This window comes from Leptidea sinapis, chromosome 11, assembly GCF_905404315.1.
Source record: "Leptidea sinapis chromosome 11, ilLepSina1.1, whole genome shotgun sequence".
NCBI lineage: Eukaryota > Metazoa > Arthropoda > Insecta > Lepidoptera > Pieridae > Leptidea > Leptidea sinapis.
This window is the reverse complement of record NC_066275.1, coordinates 2,494,575-2,515,981: the sequence shown is the minus strand read 5'-3', so window position 1 is coordinate 2,515,981 and position 21,407 is coordinate 2,494,575. Positions and strand designations below refer to the sequence as shown.

The 21,407-nt window shown below is 33.3% G+C and overlaps 1 protein-coding gene across 1 annotated transcript in view; it reads left to right on the top strand.

Annotated features, from left to right (window-relative positions):
• LOC126966711 (connectin-like) overlaps nt 1-19,719 on the top strand; it is a 106,796-nt gene extending 87,077 nt beyond the window's left edge. The window contains exons 2-3 of the mRNA XM_050810920.1: nt 15,668-16,729; nt 17,711-19,719. Coding sequence (XP_050666877.1) covers nt 15,676-16,729; nt 17,711-18,180 — 1,524 coding nt within the window. The 5' untranslated portion in view covers nt 15,668-15,675 and the 3' untranslated portion in view covers nt 18,181-19,719. The remainder of the gene's footprint in view (nt 1-15,667; nt 16,730-17,710) is intronic.
• The last annotated feature ends 1,688 nt before the right edge of the window (nt 19,720-21,407 follow it).

Below are 21,407 nucleotides of genomic sequence, written 5' to 3'. Positions count from 1 at the left end.
GACTTTAGAACATCTATCTTAAGCAATTCACGCATACTAACACAAAGTTTCATACAAATCGCGAGTGTAAGACGTAGCTTGTCACGCACACTAAACTAATATTCCTGGCCTATTTTTATCGGTTGTCTAACAGCAAAAAACTATCTATTCGTATAAATTACCTACGAACCGGGATAGAAAGTTAGTACTACTTTAAAAACAATACTGAAATGAAAACTCTTATATGTTGTTGGTATAAAAAATAGCAATACGGTGCGGTATATATAGTTATATTGCATAAATTACAAGACCAAAACAATGCTTACAACACAGTATAAATAATTTTGCGGTGTCTGGCGTAAGTCCAATTCGAATTGTTACGTTTACATTACCTTGATAATAAAGCTAAAGTTTAAACAAGATACACAGCTTTGTCGGCCGTTAAGAACATAGCTATTTGGACGTAAATTTATAACAGTATTATTTTTTATTGAAGAGGAAGAACAAATAGGACGTACCTGACTTACTAAATAATTTTGTGGTAATATCTACGCGTTTGATATAGTTGATATAAGCGAAACGTTTAGGTGCGCGGTCACCTGGAAGAGAATGGCTATATAAAAAAAAATTTAACAAAAAAACAACTGACTTCAAAAACACTATTCCAAAACAATAGATATAATATGCACTAAAAAGTATAAAAATAATTGCGTGTTTTTATACAATCTAATTCTAGTTACGATTATTGTAATTTTTGGAATCAGTGTCCTTCCGCCGCGACCCGCTCTCGCCTCTCACCTGCTCACGACTCAAGAATATCTCACCTTTAACTATGTATGTAGTTACAAGCCTATCTTGGATGACACCGACTCCAAAAATTACAAAAATCGTAACTAGAATTAGATTGTTTGAAATTACGCAATTATTTTCATATTTTTTAGTGCATATTATATAAATTGTTTTGGAATAGTGTTTTTGAAGTCGGTTGTTTTTTTGTTAAATTTTTTTTATTTTTTGATTTTTAGTGAATTTGAAGTACACCAACAGTTTGTCTAAATATGTGTACCTAGATATACTAAATTTGTTATGTTAAAAAAAAATTATCTTCGATCGGCTTTATTCTTTAGTTTTAGTTGTTTACGTTAAGAATTTCACCAGAGTATATTACGTCAAAATGAGAATTTCCTCCCCCATCGTAATGATGTTTAGCATTCTACAACTCCGCGTGTCGCAATAAAATTATTTGCCATGCATAGACACATGTTGGGAATAATTGCCGCTGTATTCCCGAATCGATACGACATAGTGACCTTCAATCTTCGAGCATACTCCCAACTTAAAGACGAAAATGTATCTCTTGACATCTTTAGGATGTCCATGTGCGGATGCTTTTCACTATCCATCACGGCTGTTGCCGTTTGCTGGCTAACATACATTCGGGTTACCTGATACTATGAGATTACTGCGGACCACATTCTCCTGCAATACTAGAGGAACCATAACAGAGTTGCCGGCTTCTTTGAAACGTGTATGTGCTTTTTGACGGTATACACCATGTCTAATCGTCCAAAAATACCGCATAAGGAAGCTCATTCCATAGATTGGTTGCTCGTGGTAGAAAATTCCTTGAAAATCAATCTGTAGAAGGATGTCTGACGTCCAGCGGTAGAAATAAGTGCAAACAGCTGTTCAGAACTCTCCCCGTGATAAATGCGGTAGAAGACACACAATGAAGGGTCGTCTCTACGCAACGCCAAGTGATCTAGCTGTCCAAAGCTCTGGACCTCAAACAATTCGAGCAGCTCTGCGGTGCACGCGAGTTGTCAAATGTTTCGAGCTGATACTGGGGTGCACCAGACCAGAGATAAAAGCAATAATCTATATGTGAACTGACTTGCGCTTTGTACGCCGTTGTGATATAAAACCCAGGATCTAACCAACATTTTAATATATGTATTCAAAAATTGAAAACAAAAAATAATTGTTTAAATTTTTTTTTTGTTATTAAATAAAACAAAAAATATATAAGATAAGTGGGTGGGATTAAGTAGATATTTTGAATCACTTAGATAGTAGATGTTATTTTGTTATTATTTTTAATTTATTTTCTTTTATTAATTTATGTAGCTTATATGTTTTATTGTCAGTTACTAGAATAGGAAGTAGCAGAAAGATAACTTCAAGAAAAATTCGACGCTATGTGTCAATGGTCTCACGATGTTGGTTTAGCCATTAACGCGCAAAAAACCAAGTTAATGTGCATTGACTCCTCTCATAACAAATCTTCATATAAACCTTTGATATTAGCCCACTGCCAACACAATAATACAAGTCATAACAGCACAAACTGTACACCACTGGATGTAGTGAAAGAACATATGTACCTTGGGCTAATTATAGACAATAACTTTACGTGGGGTCTTCATATAGAGCTTGTATGTAATAAACTAAGGTCAATACTTTCTAGATTATCAATACTTAAATACAAAATGAACTACAAAATCTTGAGACTATTATATCTTGCCCTGGCTGACTCTGTTGTTGGATACGGGTTGTGCTGTTATGGCAGAACGTATAAAACATATTTAGAAAATATTCATAACTTAAAAATAAGATTACTTAAGACCATTGTGCCTAACCATGTTAAATATAAATTTACTAATAACCACCAATAACTATTTTCCTATTGTAATGTCATGTGGATACATTCTAAAATAAAATTCGCTATTTTAGTTGTAGAATATAATAATACATATTGTAATGTTAAGAAATATGAAAGAAAACAAAATATGAGGAAACTAGCCTACATAAATAAGTTTTGTCTAACTAAATATAACAATGTATATGGTAAAAGAACCTGTAACTATGTATTACCTAGGATATTAAATACATTACCTTATGATCTAATAGATATATATCTGCAAAAGAAAAATTTCAAAGTAAAGCTAAAAAAATACTATCTAGAAGCTAATAACCAGGAATACCTATGATGTATATTTTTAATAAGACTACACTACTTACAATTATTGTAATGCGAACTTACCGCTCGCACATAAACCTTAGAGGTTTTGCGAGTTTGTCTCTATTATTGTATATATTAAGATAATTTTGTTCATTGAATAAATAAAAAAAATAAAAATAATATTGAGATACTCTTACACAAATTATCTTGCCATGAACTAGGCATAGCCTGTACTATGGATGCAAGACAATGATATATTTAATACAATATACTTACTTAAACATATATAAATACAAATAAACATCCATGACTCGGAAACAAACATTTATATTCATCATGTAAATGTTTCCATATACCGGGATTCGAATCCGGGACCTCTAGCTCAGTAGGCAGGGTCCAAACCACTGGGCATAGGGGACCATAGGGGTCGTCAGTATAAATTTATAACTGTATTAATATTTATTGTAGAGGAGGACAAACATACAATTGGGTTATCATTTATCTCAGTAAGTGTATTTTGTAATTCTTTTTGAGATAAATAAAGTTTCTGAAACCTGAAAACACATTGGTTTCATGGCGAACCAGGAGCGAACCGAGGGTACCATGGTGATATTCAACGGTTCTACCAATAGGTAATAATACCACCGATCTTGAATCACTGCATGTTGGATTTTATGATAGTATCTGCTAAGAAAATTAATAACGTTGTAACAGCGTTATATTTTTGGCGTAAGTATCCGCATTTTCTCACATCTTCGCAGGTTAAAGTCGGTACCATTACTTTTTATATTTACATCAAGTGTATTAATACTATTGAACAAAAACATCTGGAGTCCTTACTGAGTCTTTCAAGAATAAGATGTGATGTACATAAATATTCTTTGAATCTGATATTGTAAATGTACAACGGCAAATAAAATAAATTTTATAACATTAATATTTACACTCATAGACATACACAATGACAAATCAGAATTGGTCACGCGTTTTCGGGCTGTCAGATCGTCTATACCGTAGTATATCATACGTAAGGGATTCCACTGTTGTTGCAAGAGAGGATAGACAGCAGTGATCACTTATTCTCAAGTTACTAAAGTGAAGTTTTCATAAAGCAGTTGTGCTAGTGATAAGAGTGATCACTTACCCCCAGTTAACTAAAGTGAAGTTTTCATGACGCAGTTGTGCAAGTGATAACAGTGATCACTTACCCTCAGGTTACTAAAGTGAAGTTATGAAAAGCAGTTGTGCAAGTGATAAGAGTGATCACTTACCCTCAGATTACTAAAGTGAGGTTTTCAAAAAGCCGTTGTGCTACTGATAAGAGTGATCACTGACCCTCAGGTTACTAAAGTGAAGTTTTCAAAAAGCCGTAGTGCTACTGATAAGAGTGATCACTGACCCTCAGGTTACTAAAGTGAAGTTTTCAAAAAGCCGTTGTGCTACTGATAAGAGTGATCACTGACCCTCAGGTTACTAAAGTGAAGTTTTCAAAAAGCCGTTGTGCTACTGATAAGAGTGATCACTGACCCTCAGGTTACTAAAGTGAATTTTTCAGAAATGTGTTGTGCTAGTGATAAGTTTATATTTAAAAAAAAATATAATTAAAATGTCTTCTCAGGTCTTAATCGCAAGGAGTCCCTAATATTCATTTTTATTTATTTGGAAATATCGCTGATTTATAATTTGTAATCAATTTAAAATAATAAAAATACACATTCATTGTTTCACTAACCCATAATACATAGTGATATAAAAGAATCAACAAATTCAAAAGGAATTAAGTCTATTACTAAATTGTCATTAGATTTTCTCTTAAGGACTTTAAAATAATAAGGTTAAATTATAAATTGCGTGTATTTACTCCTCGTTTTCTACAACAGATATAATCGGCTGAATAGCTTCTTAATAGTCACATTTATTTATTTATTTACATTAAGGTTTACAAAAGAAAGTACTTAAAGCTAGCATCATAAAACCACTCGGATTTGTAATATATGCTAACAATGAGTTAAATCTAGGTACATTAACTATAGAACATTAGTGCCAGTTAGATAAATTGTGTAAATATATTTATTTTAAGTGACTTAAAAAGTATGATTTTAGTATTTTCTTAATATTACGAGGACTGATACAGTTCCGTACATCAGTGGGTAATTCATTAATTAGGCGAGGAACTAGGTAAGCATTCGTTCGTTCGCCATATATATAGAGCGCGCTCGGAGCGTATAAACGGCCCCGAGTGACGGCCCGCGTGCATACAGAGGTTGTACTTTATCCCAGTATTTAGTATTGAAAAAGTTTTCTTTTATCATTGAATATTTCATCAGTAACTGCACCGGTAAAATTTTGCAATGTTTAAAAAGTTCAGTTTCGGAATAGTCACTATGATTTTTGTTAGGCAAAAGTTTTAGTTTTCTTTTTTGCAGCTTCAATATTTCATTCAAATAGGAGTTATAATATGTACGTCCGTAACTACTCGAACCATATTGTATATAAGATTGAGCTAGAGAATTGTATAACATTAATTTTACATTAAAGGGAATACGATTTCTTAAAATTGTCATATTAGCTAAAAATTGCCTAAGCTTATTGCAGACGTATTCAATATGGTTATTCCAATTAAATTTACTATCTCTATGTAGACCTAAATATGTAACAGAGTCGACTACTTCAATAGCGGAGCATTTACAAATGCTGTTATTTGAGTGCAAACAACTATGGTCGTGGGCAAGAATGTCATCCACTGGACGTTTTGCGAGGTTTGGTGATCTTATGATTATTAGCTAAGTTTTACCTGTGTTAATTACCAAACCAGCATCGTGACACCACCCATTCAATGTATTAAAATCAGACTGCAGGTGGTTGCGAGCATTTTTAAGATCTTTATCAGCGATCAGAAGGCATGTATCATCTGCAAATTGATAACACATGTAGTAATTTATGCATTTATGCATATCATTTACATATGAAAGAAAATGAAGAGGGCCCAGCACTGAGCCCTGCGCTGTACCTTCTGTACATGATACATGCCTACTATGTGCAGTATCGATCTTAACTGTAAAAGTTCTATTGTGGAGGTATTTTTCGCACCATTTTAATAAAGGTCCACGAAGCTTCTCTACCAGGTGTTTATGCTTCAAAATCTCAAAAGCACGCGAAAAGTCAATAAATAAAGCCAGCACATGTTTTTTCTTATTCAGATGATCGTTGACTTCATTTGTAAATTTTGACAGAAGTTCAGATGCGCCTTTACCAGCCTGAAATCCAAACTGATTTGGGTAAATCACGTTCTGTTTTCTATAGAAACTATGTATTTGGTCACTAATACATTTTTCTACAATCTTATCAATACAGGAAAGTAGTGTAATTGGACGATAATTGCAAAAGATATTTAGTGATCCCTTTTTGTAAACCGGTCTGACACATCCAACTTTTAATTCATCGGGATACAGTCCTGTTTTTACGCTCTGATTAATTAAATGAGCTATTGCTTACGTCGTTATCTAAAATTTTAATATCTGAAACTTTAATATTATCGAGTCTAGGAGCTTTATTATTATTTAATTTTTTAATTATCTTATGAACATCAATACTAGTTACATCTTGGAAGCGAATACTAGAGTCTGTTCCTATATCAAACTTTTTAGCATTGATGAGCTTATTGTTACAATTCGGAATAATGGCTTTCACCGCATTATCGAATTCGTTAGCGAAGTGTTGAGCAATAGTTGCATTGAAAAGCCCTTGTGCACTAAACGCCTTAAGTATTGCCTCATCGATTGATAATTTTTGTCGTCCTAACATCTGATCAACAATTTGGTATATTTTTTTTTGTGTTTCTAAAGTTACATGGAATCCGAATTTTATGTAATCCATCATTGGATCTAAATTCTGCCTTTCAATAAGTCAATCTTCAGTTCTAAGTCCAAATAATTTACAAAACGCTTATGTTACTTAAGTCAGATTCATACAAATGCTAAAAATAATAAAACTTCATACCAAAGGTGCATTCCAAAAATACGTTACGTAGACTGATTATTGAAATGCCAAAAGCAGGAAATGGATTAGAATATCAAGCTCAGCTCGCCAATTTAGATTGAGATTGAGTAATTGGCTGTATGTCAGTGAAGTTAACAACTGGTTAGTAAAACCCAGTTGCTTAGCAAACGTAGTGAAAATATAAGACAATTAACTGACATTATATATTAAATTTAATTTACTCCAACTAGCCATAATTAGGAACATTGTTTATTTCTCTTTAGTTTCAATTAGTATTGCATAAACATTTTTTCTATGTACCTAACATTGAATACCTCAAGGTTTTACATAGAAAGATGTGGACAACGCTATCTGACTACAATTTTATTAGACTTATATGTTATTTCTTTATGTACCTACTTTGTAAGTTGTAGTTGTTTGCTTTTTGTACTAAATAAACAAATACCATAGTGCGCTTTATTTATTATTATTATATTATCCTTTGCCATATTAGTATTTGGTAAATCAATTATATTTTTGTGATTCAGAAATGGACTTTTTGGGAACCTAATTATTTCCAAAGCCTGGAAGACACAGCTAGAAAAAAGTTTGAAGTTATTTATTTAGTGATGTTTTACAATATATTCCAGGTATGATTTTCTCAATAATTATGGTTATATTTATAATATTAATTTCTTCCTATAAGAGTAATTCCTCTGAATTGCAGATTTTATTTTAAAGGGGTCGAACATCCACCATACTAAGCCATTAAAATAAGACCAACCATTTAAAATATTGTCTTTTCCACGGTTTTTATAACCGGTGTGCAAAGTTTCACTTCAAAACGACGTTTTAAAGTGGGTTAAAATCACTTTCAAAGATGCCGTTACATAGATACATGCCAAGCTAATTAAGCGCGTGTGCAATAAATTTATTTAATTATTTTTTTATGTAATATACTACGGATTCAGACATTTAGAGCAGTATTTTATTAAAAAAAACCCCATTTGTCATATCACCTCTCTTCGACAACACTTCCCTCAAAGGCTCACCTAGTATCGGAATGCTGGGTCTCGAAATCTCGAGCGATGGCCAGTTCCATGGTCATCTGAAGCGCAAAGAAAAACTGGCTTTGAAGAAGCTGGGTGACTTAAATAGATCACGGCAATACTTCAAGCCGGCCTACATTCTAGCGTTCTACAAAGCGCACCCCACTATCAACTCGATCCATTTGACCGCGTTCAACGCAGAGCAGCGTTGCGTAGAGACGTCGCTTCATTGTGTGTCTTCTATCATGGGGAGTGTTCCAAACATCTGTTTCACCTGATTCCTGCTGCCAAATTACACCTTAGCACGATATGCCACAAATTAGGATATCAACCCAACCATCTGGATGTATGGCGATCCTCCACAGTACGGTTTTCAAGGAGCTTTCTTCGACGTACTGCAAAGCTGTGGAATTAGCTTCCTTGTATGGTGTTTCCGGGACGGTACGACATGGGTAACTTCAAAAAAAGCGCGTAAAAGGAAGGTGTCCTTAAAGGCCGGCAACTTTCCTGCGCTTACTCTGGTGTTGCAAGAGAATGTGGGCGGTGGTGATCACTTAACACTAAGTTCCCGTACGCTCATTTATCCTCTTTTTCTATAAAAAAAAGCTGATAATTCTTATGATCCTCTTTCTGTGTATGAGATGTAGAATCATCAGCTCATTTGAAAAGCATTTACGACATCGAGATAGAGCCTCTTACTACACGCAGACAACCGATGAAAACAGGCCAGGTTTATTACTTTAGTGTGCGTACAAACTACGTCTTACACTAGCGATTTGTATGTCACTTTGTGTTAGTGTGCGTGCATTGCTCGAAATAGAACTTAACTATCAACCCTTTTCGACGCTTTTACAGTCTCAGTTCTAGATGTATAAATGATCTAAGGGTAAGTTGTCATAGTCGACTTTTTGCCGATTCCCACACAAATTAGGACGACGAAGACTTACACTAGAAGTGCATGCCCTAAAAAGAGTTCAAAAGTACACAAAAACACAGAAAGTGTATTCCCACAAACAAATATGTACATTGAAAGACGTAGGCAAATAAGGGTTTCATGAAAGAAGACTCATTTGCGCAAAGTGCTTCAGTCGGAAGGGCTAAGTATGCTATTTGTTACGCCTGATGAGTATTCGCTACTTGAGTGAACGTAAAATTTTTCCTTCCAAACTTGTGAATAGCTACAGGAGAGGATTATGGATTTACACTATTGTGGTGCTATATTTGTGTTCAGATGTCAGATAAAAAGGTTCATAAACTTTAGTTATCTCAAAAAGAATTACAAAATTCACTTACTGAGATAGTACTATTCTAGTAACAGACAGAAAAAAACATCTGCAACTTATACTACATACTTAATAATAGAACATAAATTAAATATGAAGACAATACAAGAATATAACAAAAATAACATCTACTATCTAAGTGATTGAAAGTACCTATTTAAAGAGACCCACATAAAATCTTATATTTTTTTTTATTGCACAAAAAATTTAAATTATTTACAAAATGACACAATTTAGTTATCAGTGTTTACGAGAATCCATTAAACTGTGTGTTTTTAACAATTTTTAAAAGTATTTAACGACTTGGCTTCTTTTATATCTTTAGGTAATTTAATTTTTATAAATCCACGCACCTTTAAACGTAATATTTCTTCTTCCACATATATAAAGGTAAAACCAGATGAAATTCCTGTGTTTCGTAATTGTTTTAGCAGTATTTTTAGTGCTGACTCAATCAACGAAAAGTAAATAAATCATATTATTATATCTCACTAAATAATGCTAAACTTCCCGAAGAAAGTTCCCTTTAGCCAGTACAGTACAGATGTTAAGGAACACTCGTCCACGTGCAATCAAACTGAAGAATAAACTTCTTTGTACGGTATTTACAAGTCCATGTGACTGGCGATCAGAAAATATGGACCTCGAAATTGCAATCGTTAGTGGTTTTGTATCCTAGCGCTACGCAATACGCTTCACAATCCTATCCACTATTGTCATGTTGGTATTGGGGTCGGTGTCGCGTTCGCGATGGTTATGTCATCATAGGGATTCAAATTGAAGTATATTATATTACTAGCTGCCCGCACAGACTTCGTTCTGTCAAAAGTTTATTATATAAATGTATATGTATATCCAAGTGATCCCGTTAAATATGCCTCAACAATAAACTACTATTGCTTACAAAAATCTGTTCTGTAGACTGCAATTACATATATACTTGATGTAACTCATTCCGTTTTTTTATTTTTTTTTTATTTAAACCAGGTAAATCAGAGATTGCGTATTTGATCGAAGCTTACAATGCTTGGCTAATTATTGCAAATATTCAAAATATTTAAGAAGCTTAATGGTCAGTTTTAGAGAGTACGGCTTGCTTGCGAGCATGATAATTTGGAGTCCCTAAAACAATCCGTACGATTGGCAGTGAAGAATTTTCTCATGGAAAGAATGCGTGCTTCTACTGATAACTGGTTGAGGCCAGTTTAAAAGACTGTATTGCAGCCGATGTAGACCACTTCGATTAAGCTTTTTATATTTCAAATTGTTTTATATTTATGTACCTATTAACATAACACACTGTAAAAGTAATAAATGTTATTTGCAATAGAAAAATATTGTTTTTTCTTTGTTTCGTTAGATAGATAGATAGATCGTTTTAATTTAATTTAATTATAGACAGTATTTTCAATAAAATTATTATATTTTTTTTGTTTCAATAAATATATACATTATAAATAGTATATTTTTTTATGAATTGGTGCGTTAACAAATAGAACTGACGGTTTTCGAACGATGGATCAGGCAACGTACAACTGTCCCTGAGAGAAGCATGGGTTTTCTTAATTAACGCCGCAAACAATTAAGACTGACACTGTGATTTATTTTGATAATTGGGAGAGTAAGCTGCACTATAAATTGCAGTCGTAATTAATTATTAACAATAAAATTAAATTTTAATAATAATTAAATTAATTGTAATTGCACTGTAACTATTAGGATGCGGAGTATCAACAATTCTTCTCTTTTGTATTTTAAAATGATTGCTTCGAATACATTGTTAATGTATTCACTGATAGCCAATTGTCGTTATAAACACGCGGTGGGTTAATATTTCGTAACATTATGACTACCGATCCTACTTTTTATTGAAGATTATGGGGTGACAATCCTGGAAAATTCAATGAGTTTTAAAAATTATGTGGGATAGTCGACGACATTATTTGCGCAATCAACTGACTTGTATGTCTTTTATTCAAGGTACTCATCTGTATAAATACCACTGGACAGGCTGTTCCATATGTTTGACAGAATTTTTTTTGTGCCTATTTGAAGAGCCACTCGCGAGCGTCTAGAGAACTAATTTTGACGTATAATACAAATGGCTGCGAAGGAACGAATAATAGTTCTAAGCATTTTTAAATTTTGAAATAATTACGTTCGTTTTCCGTGTTACTTATGTTTAAATAATCAACGTAATAAAGTACACAATTTTTTTTGTAAATAGTTTGCCACCATCTATGTTGTCATTGTCATTGTGTTTATGTACCACACCACCACACCGTATGGTTTAGTACCACAGACTCTCGCAACATGGCCACCAGCGCCAAAATGGCGAATATCAAACAGGCATAAAAGCACTTTGACAGCCGCCAGTCTAGCGGTATAGTAAAGGTCAGTGATTCAAGGGTAATATAATTTTTTATCTCATTTTCACCCGTGTTTTTGGCAGCTAATGTAACAAATAGGCAAATAAAATATGTATGAATGTTGGAGAGTAATGTAAGTGATTTTGTCTTTTCTTGTATCTTCTCGTCTTGTACGTTATTTGAAGAAATTTAGTGATTGCTTTGATGTCTGATTTCAATGCTATATCAGATATATTTTTTTTCGGTTTACTTCTTACGTAAATGTCAGTATAAATATTTCGATTAAATAATAAATAATTAATGCTGTTACTGTCTTTATAACTTTACGTGCTTGTTAATTAACATTATTTTTGAGTTCTAGTCAACATCGACTCCAAATTTTGTATTTATATTTGATTGTCTTTGAGGTAGCCTAATATTTTTCATTTCATTTTACTAAGGATAGCGCTGAAACTAAGTTGATTATTAAGTTGTAGAAGAATTCGCAATTATTTTCTTACTTTTTCAGTGTATATTACATTGTTTTGGATTTTGTTTTTGAGGTCGGTTGATTTTTTTGTAATTTTAAATTTTTTGGGAATCTGAAATACACTTACTAATTTGTCTGAATATGTGTAGACCTACTAAACGTGCTGCTCATATGAGACAGCACTTCTTAAATGAAACAAACGCCTATCTCAACAGAGGCTATCTAGCCCGAGGACAATTCCAAAAGAGACTTGCGAAGAGTGCAAAAATAAAACTCTTGCGTCATGTTACAATAAACGAACGTAAGCGCATTGTAATTTGATTACAGACAGTAAGAAATTCTGCCACATATCCCACTCTTACTGTAAGCCTTTAAGGAGTTCCATTGATCATCATAATATTAGAGTATCAATAACTTGACCAAAACGATGTTACGGTAAGTGCCTCAAATATGCGGATTGCATATAAAAGATTCGGTCAAGTATCGTTAATTTGCTCCTAAGAATTGAAGTGTTCCGTTCCGTTACTTTGTCATGGATCCCATTATGAGAACCTAACCAAATTCTTATTTTTGGAAATGATATACTTCATATACTTTTACTCTTATTTTTATTAGAAATGATATACTTCAAAGGTATTGGAACAAAGTATCGTCGAAATCAATTGTCGTGAGATATATTACATATTGAGATAGGTATTCGTCCATTTGTCGCGCATGTTAGAATGGCTACGAGAAATAGAATATAAAGGGTTTGGAAATTACAGATAAAGTTAATATGAGAATCTAATAACCTTTATATTCAAGTAAACCACTTTATCCTTTGTAATATATTTATTACTTCATGAAGCTACGTCGGTTCGTAAAGTAGCTGTGACATGGGGAGAAGAACCGACAAGAAACTCCCAGCTCATCTTTTGAATAATACAAAATATACAGTATAATCTTTGTACAATATTCATCAAACAAGTTATTACTAATATAGCATTAACTAGCCTCATTTAATATTCACAAAGGGTGACGCTATTATATTATTAATATGTATTACAAGGGTAATAATATCAGAACAGAAAATAGAATATAATACAATGAATAATAATAAGTACTTAACTCTGATGTGTCCGTTCGGTGCAGCTGCCACAAGCCAAATGTCTCTAAGCACCACTGCGCCGAACTAACGAAACCTTAGTAGACTTAGGTTGGCATTTCTAGCTGCTTGATCGCTGATTGGCTGCTCAACAGCCAATCAGGAACAAGCTCTTATTGGATGTGTTGACTTTTAAATACAATTGAGCTACTTTTTAGTTTTAAGACGAATAAACATATTTTATATATATTTATTCAGAGTTATTTACCTGTTTATTATTATTAAACAATTATGTAGAAGCTTAATAATCTATCACGCACATACTAAAATACACTCGTATTGATAACCTCCTCCTTTTTGAATTTGGTTAAAAATTAAAAATTATATGCGAAATAGCGTTTGGAAAAATATGTTTAAAACCATTAATCACTCGAACAATTCAAATGTCTTAAAAATCATTAATTTACTGCCACTAATGAGGTTACAATAATCTTAGGTATTAAAACATTGAACAAATTAATTAAGAATAAAGCCATCGGTGACCTTTAGAAAAACATTTCTTCTAACGAAGATAAATTGTCTAAAGAAAATTGATTTTTAATTGGCCATCAACATTGTAGCGTTACAGAGCTTATTGTTATTAATCACTTTCAGATTGCTGTGTTTGGTCCAAATTTTTGTTGCTTTTGGCGATAAAAATAGAAAAAAAATCGAATAAGGGTTGGTTAAGTTGTTCTAGTGATTGCTTAGTTCAATTCCTTCTGGGTTTACATGTATAAATAAATCTCTCCGTGATCTGAATATTATGCGAGTAATTTCCTGTTTAATTTTACGTATTTAAGTTTAGGGCCTTATTTTTTGTAGGAATGTTTAACCAATAAGATTAAATGCAACATCAGTGCTGAAGATCCAGACAGTACTGGAGATGCCGTATATAATGGCCATGCAGGTATCCCTTGGGAAACAGTCGACTATTGCGGGAACAAACTTGTGTCTTCAATCGAGTACTCTCTTGAGAAGGTCACGGAATGGGGTAAAATGAACTTTGCCCAATTTTACCACCAATAGACTCAAGTTTGTACGTTCACCACTAAAAGAACACAGTTGTCCTATCACCGCTTTTCGACAACACTTCCCTTGAAGCCTCGCCTGGTATCGTTATACTGTTATATATTTCTGGAGCGTCACCTGGAAGGTAAAACCAAATTGGCTATGAAGAATCTCGGTGTCTTAAATGGAGCACGGCACTACTTCAAGCCGGCCTACATTCTAGTAGTCTATTCTGCAAAGCGCAGGTTCGGCCACGACCTGAAAACGATCTAAAATGTTAAGCAAAAGCAACCATTTAGCTATTTTGTTATACTTAATTTTGATATTATACACTATACATACAGGCTATGTTATTTTATAAATTCATGTAATTTGTGGCATACAATGGCAATTTTTTAAAAATAAATTTATTAAAAAATGGCAGCTATTTCTGTCCTGGGATAAGCCTAGCTTTTCAACGCTACAGAAATGCTGCCGGTATTCTTGGTACACTTCCCCGTAATGAAAGTTTTAATTTTTAATGCAATCATAGTATTGTTGTATTTCTCTCTAATATAATAAAAAGTAGTTATTGTTCCAACAATCAATTAACGGTCATCTTATAGTAAATGTGGATTTTATCAAGTACCAAACCCTAAATGAAAACTCTTGATTTTTTTTTTATGAAATTAAGGGACGAGACGAGCAGAACGTTCAGCTGATGGTATTTGATACGCGCTTCCCATAACAATGCAGTACCGCTCAGGGTTCTTGAAAAACACAAAAATTCTGAGCGGCAATACAACAGCGCTCGTCACCTCGAGACGTAAGATGTTAAGTCTCATTTGCCCAGTAATTTCACAAGCTACGGCACCCTACAGACCGAAACATCATAATGCTTACGGCAGAAATAGGCTCCGTTGTCTTCATACGTTCATACTTCATACGTTCACCACGTATGAAGTTCAATATTTGTAGCAAACGTGGCATCTCTGGGAAAGTTTAATTTCAATTTCCATAATAATTAGCGATATGTTTTGACGAGTAATTTGGGAAATAAATTATATAATCAGTATTTGCCGTAATTACCTGCTGTTGAATATTATATTGAGTTGGATTTATTGATTATTTGACTAATTAGTATCGAGGCTAACGAATTTCATCATTGCTCTTTAAAGTTAATATAAGCTCATTGACAACAACCAATAGCTTAACCCCCTAATATCTTACATGAAATTTAAGGTAATTTTATTATGATATAAGTTTCTTGATGGTAAATGATAATCGCCGACTGCTATTCACTTCAGTCAAGGTATCTCGAACTATTTGGGAGTAATGGGTCTATTTAAGGCCACATTAGATAATATTCTTGACAAAGTGAATCAAAAACGTTTGATGTTGTGAAAAAATAAATTTAAATTTACAATTATATAACTTATTAAATAACATTTTTTTTTTGTTTCAGACTTAACGATGGAGCTCCAAAGAGTTAAATTAATTTGCATTTTCATCATATTAGTCCTGATTAATGCGATGTCTTCTGCTATCCAAGCGAAGGATAACACAAAACGAAAGTCTAAGGAGAAATTAGGTGGCTTTCAAAAGAATATTTGTGACGTAAGGGACAGAGAGTCTAAAGTTCACTGCTATTGTGAAAATACTCGAGAACACGAGAATGTAACTAAAGCTGAATGTTGGGTTTTTAACGGAGGTATTCAAAGGGATGATCAGATCTGGCAAAGTTTCGCATCACAACCAACTTTACAAACTTTGTCCTTTAATATCCGAGTTGACGGAGCATTGGGCTACGTGCCGACCAAAGCGCTACAGTACTTACAAAGACTTCGATCTATTAACATAAAGTATGGCGATATCATTGAATTGGCGTCCTATTCTTTTGCTAATTTAACCAATCTAAAAGAAATATTGCTCTCACAAAATAATATTCACACAATGGAACAATATGCTTTTGCCCATCATCCAAACTTGACTCATATAAATTTAGAAAATAATTCGATACTGGAAATTGAAAAAGATACTTTTGTTGATTTACCGAACTTACAAAAATTAACGTTGGTTGGTAATAATATTACTACGATCACTAATGGAGCATTTCAGTACACATTCAACCTTTTGGAGTTGGATTTAAATAAAAATTTAATATTCCACTTGAATCGACACACGTTTGATGGATTGGCAAACTTGAGGAGATTGGATCTAAGAAAGAACCAAATTTACAATTTGACTGAGTTTACTTTCGCCGAATTGTGGAATTTGCAAGAGTTGCTTTTGGGGAACAACGATTTAAAGTATATATCTGCAAGGGCTTTCGATGGCTTGTCTCAACTGCGAAAGTTGTCCCTTGACGATAATAAACTTTCAGCGATTCCACCCGGTTTATTCGAAGGAGTTCGAGGCTTGAGTTCCCTTGATTTGCGATCGAACGAACTACACGCATTAACTTTTGACAACATTAAGCCTATATTGGATAATTTGAAACCTCTAAACAGCAATCTGCTTCTCGAAGGTAATTATGAATATTTAACTACTTTGCATATATAATGTGTTCACGGGAATTTCGAATGTTTAACAAGTTTGTGTAGAGATCTTGAGATAACTTTGTTGGCAGTCTGTTCATTTATTATTTTACATAGTATTTTAAAGTAACACTAAAGTTATCTTAGTGATATATCATTCAAAACTTTGGAAGAATACTAGAAACTTTTGGCAATAAATTGAAATTGATCTATTAAAAATTATTGGACTTTAATCGTATGTTAATTGTAAAGAGTGATTTCATGATTCATCACATCAATAAATTACCTTTTGTTGCAAAAGAATCTTATGAATATTAAACTTTATTCTCTCCTAACTAGACGTCTTATGAATTGTCTTTTGGACATTTGTCAAAGTACACATGATAAACGAATATCAAGAAAACTTTCTTTCAAAAATTGATGACAGTTATTTTCTTCAACAGAAGTTAGACAAACAATATATTGTTTCTTATTTATCTACTTATATGACAAGTTCAATCTTAACCTTCAATAGTTTTGTGAACTAAAGGTTTCTGATTACTTTAATTTACCTAACAAATGGTATTGTACAATAGTAATAAAACTTTTCTACATTTCTGCTTACGGTAATTCTTTGAGTACTTATAAACTTCTAGACTTCGACTCACATAGGATAATAATAAAGATAAATATATTTTTTTTTTCAATAAGTTACGAGACAATCAAGACATTCACCTTATGGTAACTGGTACAACCTGCCTATTACAATGCAGTATCGCCCAGGATTATTGAAAAACCCAAAGTTCTGAGCAGCACCGATTACAGTCTTGAGACATACGATTTTAATCTCGTAATTTCCCAGAAATTTCACTAGTGACACCGAAACACAACGTGCACATATGGTGATGTGAATAAGCGTCACGTATGGTGCCAATCTAGTGGTAATCTTCAAAACAATCACAAAATATAATCATATTAATTTTTATTTACAGGAAACAATTTCATTTGTGACTGCAGACTCAAGTGGATGCATTCTTTACGGAATGATACAAAAAGCCAAAGCACCAAAGACTCTTTAGACGGTGTCACATGCAAGACAGATCCACCAATTGTTAGTTCTGCTTATAATAAAATTACTGACGACAAAGTTGCTTATAGTCAAGATATTGCTTACATTGTTGAAGTAAAATTAAACACTACAGATAAAAGGAAACTTAATGAGACCAACGATGGAACAAAAAAAGGTGTCAAGAGGAGCGTTATGAAAATTTCCCCGGAAAGTTTACCTTGTCCCAAAGAAACAGTTAAAACTACAGAGATGACACCAATGCTAGTTGATCCTGTAATACCGATCCAGAATGAGATGAAAACTTTTAGATTCCAAGGAACGAGTTCAGGGAGCAACATGTGCTATTTTAGTTTAATAGTTTACAGTGCGTACTTCGTTTTCTTTTTTACCTAGATTTGAACTGTACAAAACATTCCTGAGATTTCGAATTGAATAAGAAATCTGATTAAGTTGTCGAATTCTACAAACAATTTATTTAATTAATTAACACTTAAGTTTGTTGGCAATAAGTACAATTTTCGATACAAAACCTATTCAATTATGGTATGAGGAAAATAAAATTTAAAAAGTTATTATGACCGACGCCTTTTAAATATTTATTTTTATTTTGTTTTGTCTTTATATTTCATTATATTGAACTTATAACCCAAAGATTAATATAATTTAATTAATTATGGCATAAAGACAAATCGAGGTATTTATTAGTATAGATATTAAAGTTTTCATAATATCTAGTCAAATAATAGATTTGATTGTAAGTACGAAAGACTTATTTATTTATAAGAAAATTATATGTTAGAATAAGATAGCTTATAAAATATAGTGTTTTACGTTTTATCTAAAATATGTTTAACTGTGATCTTGGTCTTGAGGGGCCTTTAAATTATTATGAATAAATTCTTGGGCACTCTATTAAAATTTCGAATTATTATAATTTTTTATAATTTTATTAAAACTGCAAATTTTTTTGCAATAAGATATTCCTTAAGGATTCACTGTATTATTTAATATACTTTATTTTATAATAAAAAATCAAATCATTTATTTATATTGTAAATAGATTTTGTTTTAGTCAGTACATACGTAATTAATATTTTCCCAATAATTAGTAAGGTCATTTACACAGTAATGGATTTATTTATTTATAACTTTCCTTAATATGAATACTACCATAATAAGTACAACTAAAAAAACTTTTCTGTTACCAAAAACAGATTTATCAGTATTAAGTGATTCACAAGATATTACCATTATTTGTGTAATAAATACAAATAGTATATTAAATCTTTTGTTCTGCCCCTGAACTCCTACAACGCTTTCTCAACGTCGTTAAAAAATGGAAGGATAAAATAAAAGTACTGATACTATAAATTTTACTGGTAAAGTAGCCAAAAAAAGCCAAACGCGTGCAACTGATTCACAATGGAAAGAATCGGTGTGACCGCACGCGGCACGAGCAGGACAGGGTCACCGCTCTCTTTCTCTACCGCACCCTATCTATACTATAGGCATAGTATAGATAGCGGCGAAGTTGAGTCATTATTTGTATTTATTACATATTAATATATTTAACTCTGAAATTAAGCGTATTGTTTATACAAATAATATTTTCATGAAATGCTAACTTCGCTAAATCTTTTCATTTATGTAATTCCTAATTTGTGTGTTCGTAATTTGTCTACTATAAAATGTCAAGGAATCGATTTTACTCCTTTATGTATTCTGGACTTACGGACTTTACATTTATTGTATTTCCAAGATATTCTTTTTAAATTTCCATAATGTGATCGGCATTTATGTGTGGAAGTGTTTTGTTGATTTTGTATGGAGTTTTGTTATATTCCATTCATCTTATTCATAAACCGATAGTCTTATCAACTTTTATTTTATAAGTTATAATTTTATAATTCTGTAATGTCTTTTCACACTTAATTACTGTCTCAAGTCTCTATCAATATTGAAGTTATATGTAGTTATATGTATGTGCGTTTTAAGTGTTTTTAAATAAGTTGTATAAAATATTTCGACGGTGTTTTGTATTCAAATATAAATGTAAATTTTCTTATTGTTATTTTTTTGCCTCACAATCCTCATTATCTAATAGCCATCTTAATAACCTCTGAAAGATATACAAATGGGAGTGCAATGGTATTACTTTCGATTTTAAACTTACAGTAACAACTCCATAATATCATCTTTATCAAAGTACTATCATAATCATGTAAGTAACCAAGTCTTCTTAAAAATGATTTTTATCTTTGTAAAAGAATTTTACATCGCTAGGAGATAGTAGAACCATAGGGAAGAAAGAAAAAAAGAATAAAATATTAAAACAAAGAACCTCACGGGCGAAGAGTTAATGTTATTATATTAAACTAGTTTGGTGCATAACATGACGTCCTTATGTCAATAGGTGATCTGCTATATATATTTGTATATGACAAAGGATATAATTATTAATTTTTACTTTTACAACCATTTCATTTTTTTTTTATTTTAGAGACCATATTCAGTGAAAACATATAAAAATTCTTAAATTTAAGTTAAATAACATTCCAAATATCAACCGATACGTTCTCGTAACGATTTTGAACTATTTGAATGAATTTTCACAAAGGATCCGAACTGCAAAGTTCTTAAGAGGAAATATAACCGTGCCTCCAGGTTTTTTAAGCGGCAAATCGCCCGTGCGAAGTCTAAGCACGTCGTCAAAATCGGCGAGCAGCTTTCCAGTTACCCGACCGGAACACGCAAGTTCTGGTCGTTGTCGAAAGCTGCTCTTGGTAACTTCAACCAGCCGTCCATGCCGCCGTTGCACATGAGGAATGACACCCTGGCCCATACGGCAAAAGAGAAAGCCGAGCTCCTGTGCGCTCTTTTCGCCTCCAACTCGACTCTTGACGACAACGGAAAAACACCGCCGACCATCCCGCGGTGTCAGAGCTCTATGCCTGAAGTACAGTTCAGACAGAAAACTGTTAGGCGAGCTCTGTTTTCGTTGGACGTCAGGAAGTCGAGCGGGCCGGATGGCATTTCTCCAATCGTGCTTAGAACGTGTGCCCCTGAGTTGACGCCGGTGCTAACGCGTTTATTCCGGCACTCTTATTCCAAAGGCGTAGTCCCTGACTCATGGAAGTCAGCCCTTGTCCATCCGATCCAAAAAAAAGGAGACAGTTCGGATCCGGCGAACTACAGGCCTATTGCTATCACCTCCCTGCTCTCCAAAATCATGGAGAGCATAATTAGCCACCAGCTTTTAGTATACCTAGAGGGTCACCAGTTGATCAACGACCGACAGTACGGCTTTCGCCATGGACGGTCGGCAGGTGATCTTCTGGTATACCTAACACATAGATGGGCGGCGGCTATTGAAAGCAAGGGGGAAGGCCTGGCAGTTAGCCTGGATATAGCGAAGGCCTTTGATCATGTATGGCACAAGGCGCTCTTCTCAAAACTTCCATCATTTGGGCTTCCCGAGAGCTTGTGCAAGTGGACCTCCAGCTTCCTCACTGGGCGTAGCATACAGGTCGTTGTCGACGGATATTGCTCGAACCCGAAGCCCGTGAATGCTGGAGTGCCCCAAGGCTGTGTGCTATCTCCTACGCTGTTTCTTCTGCATA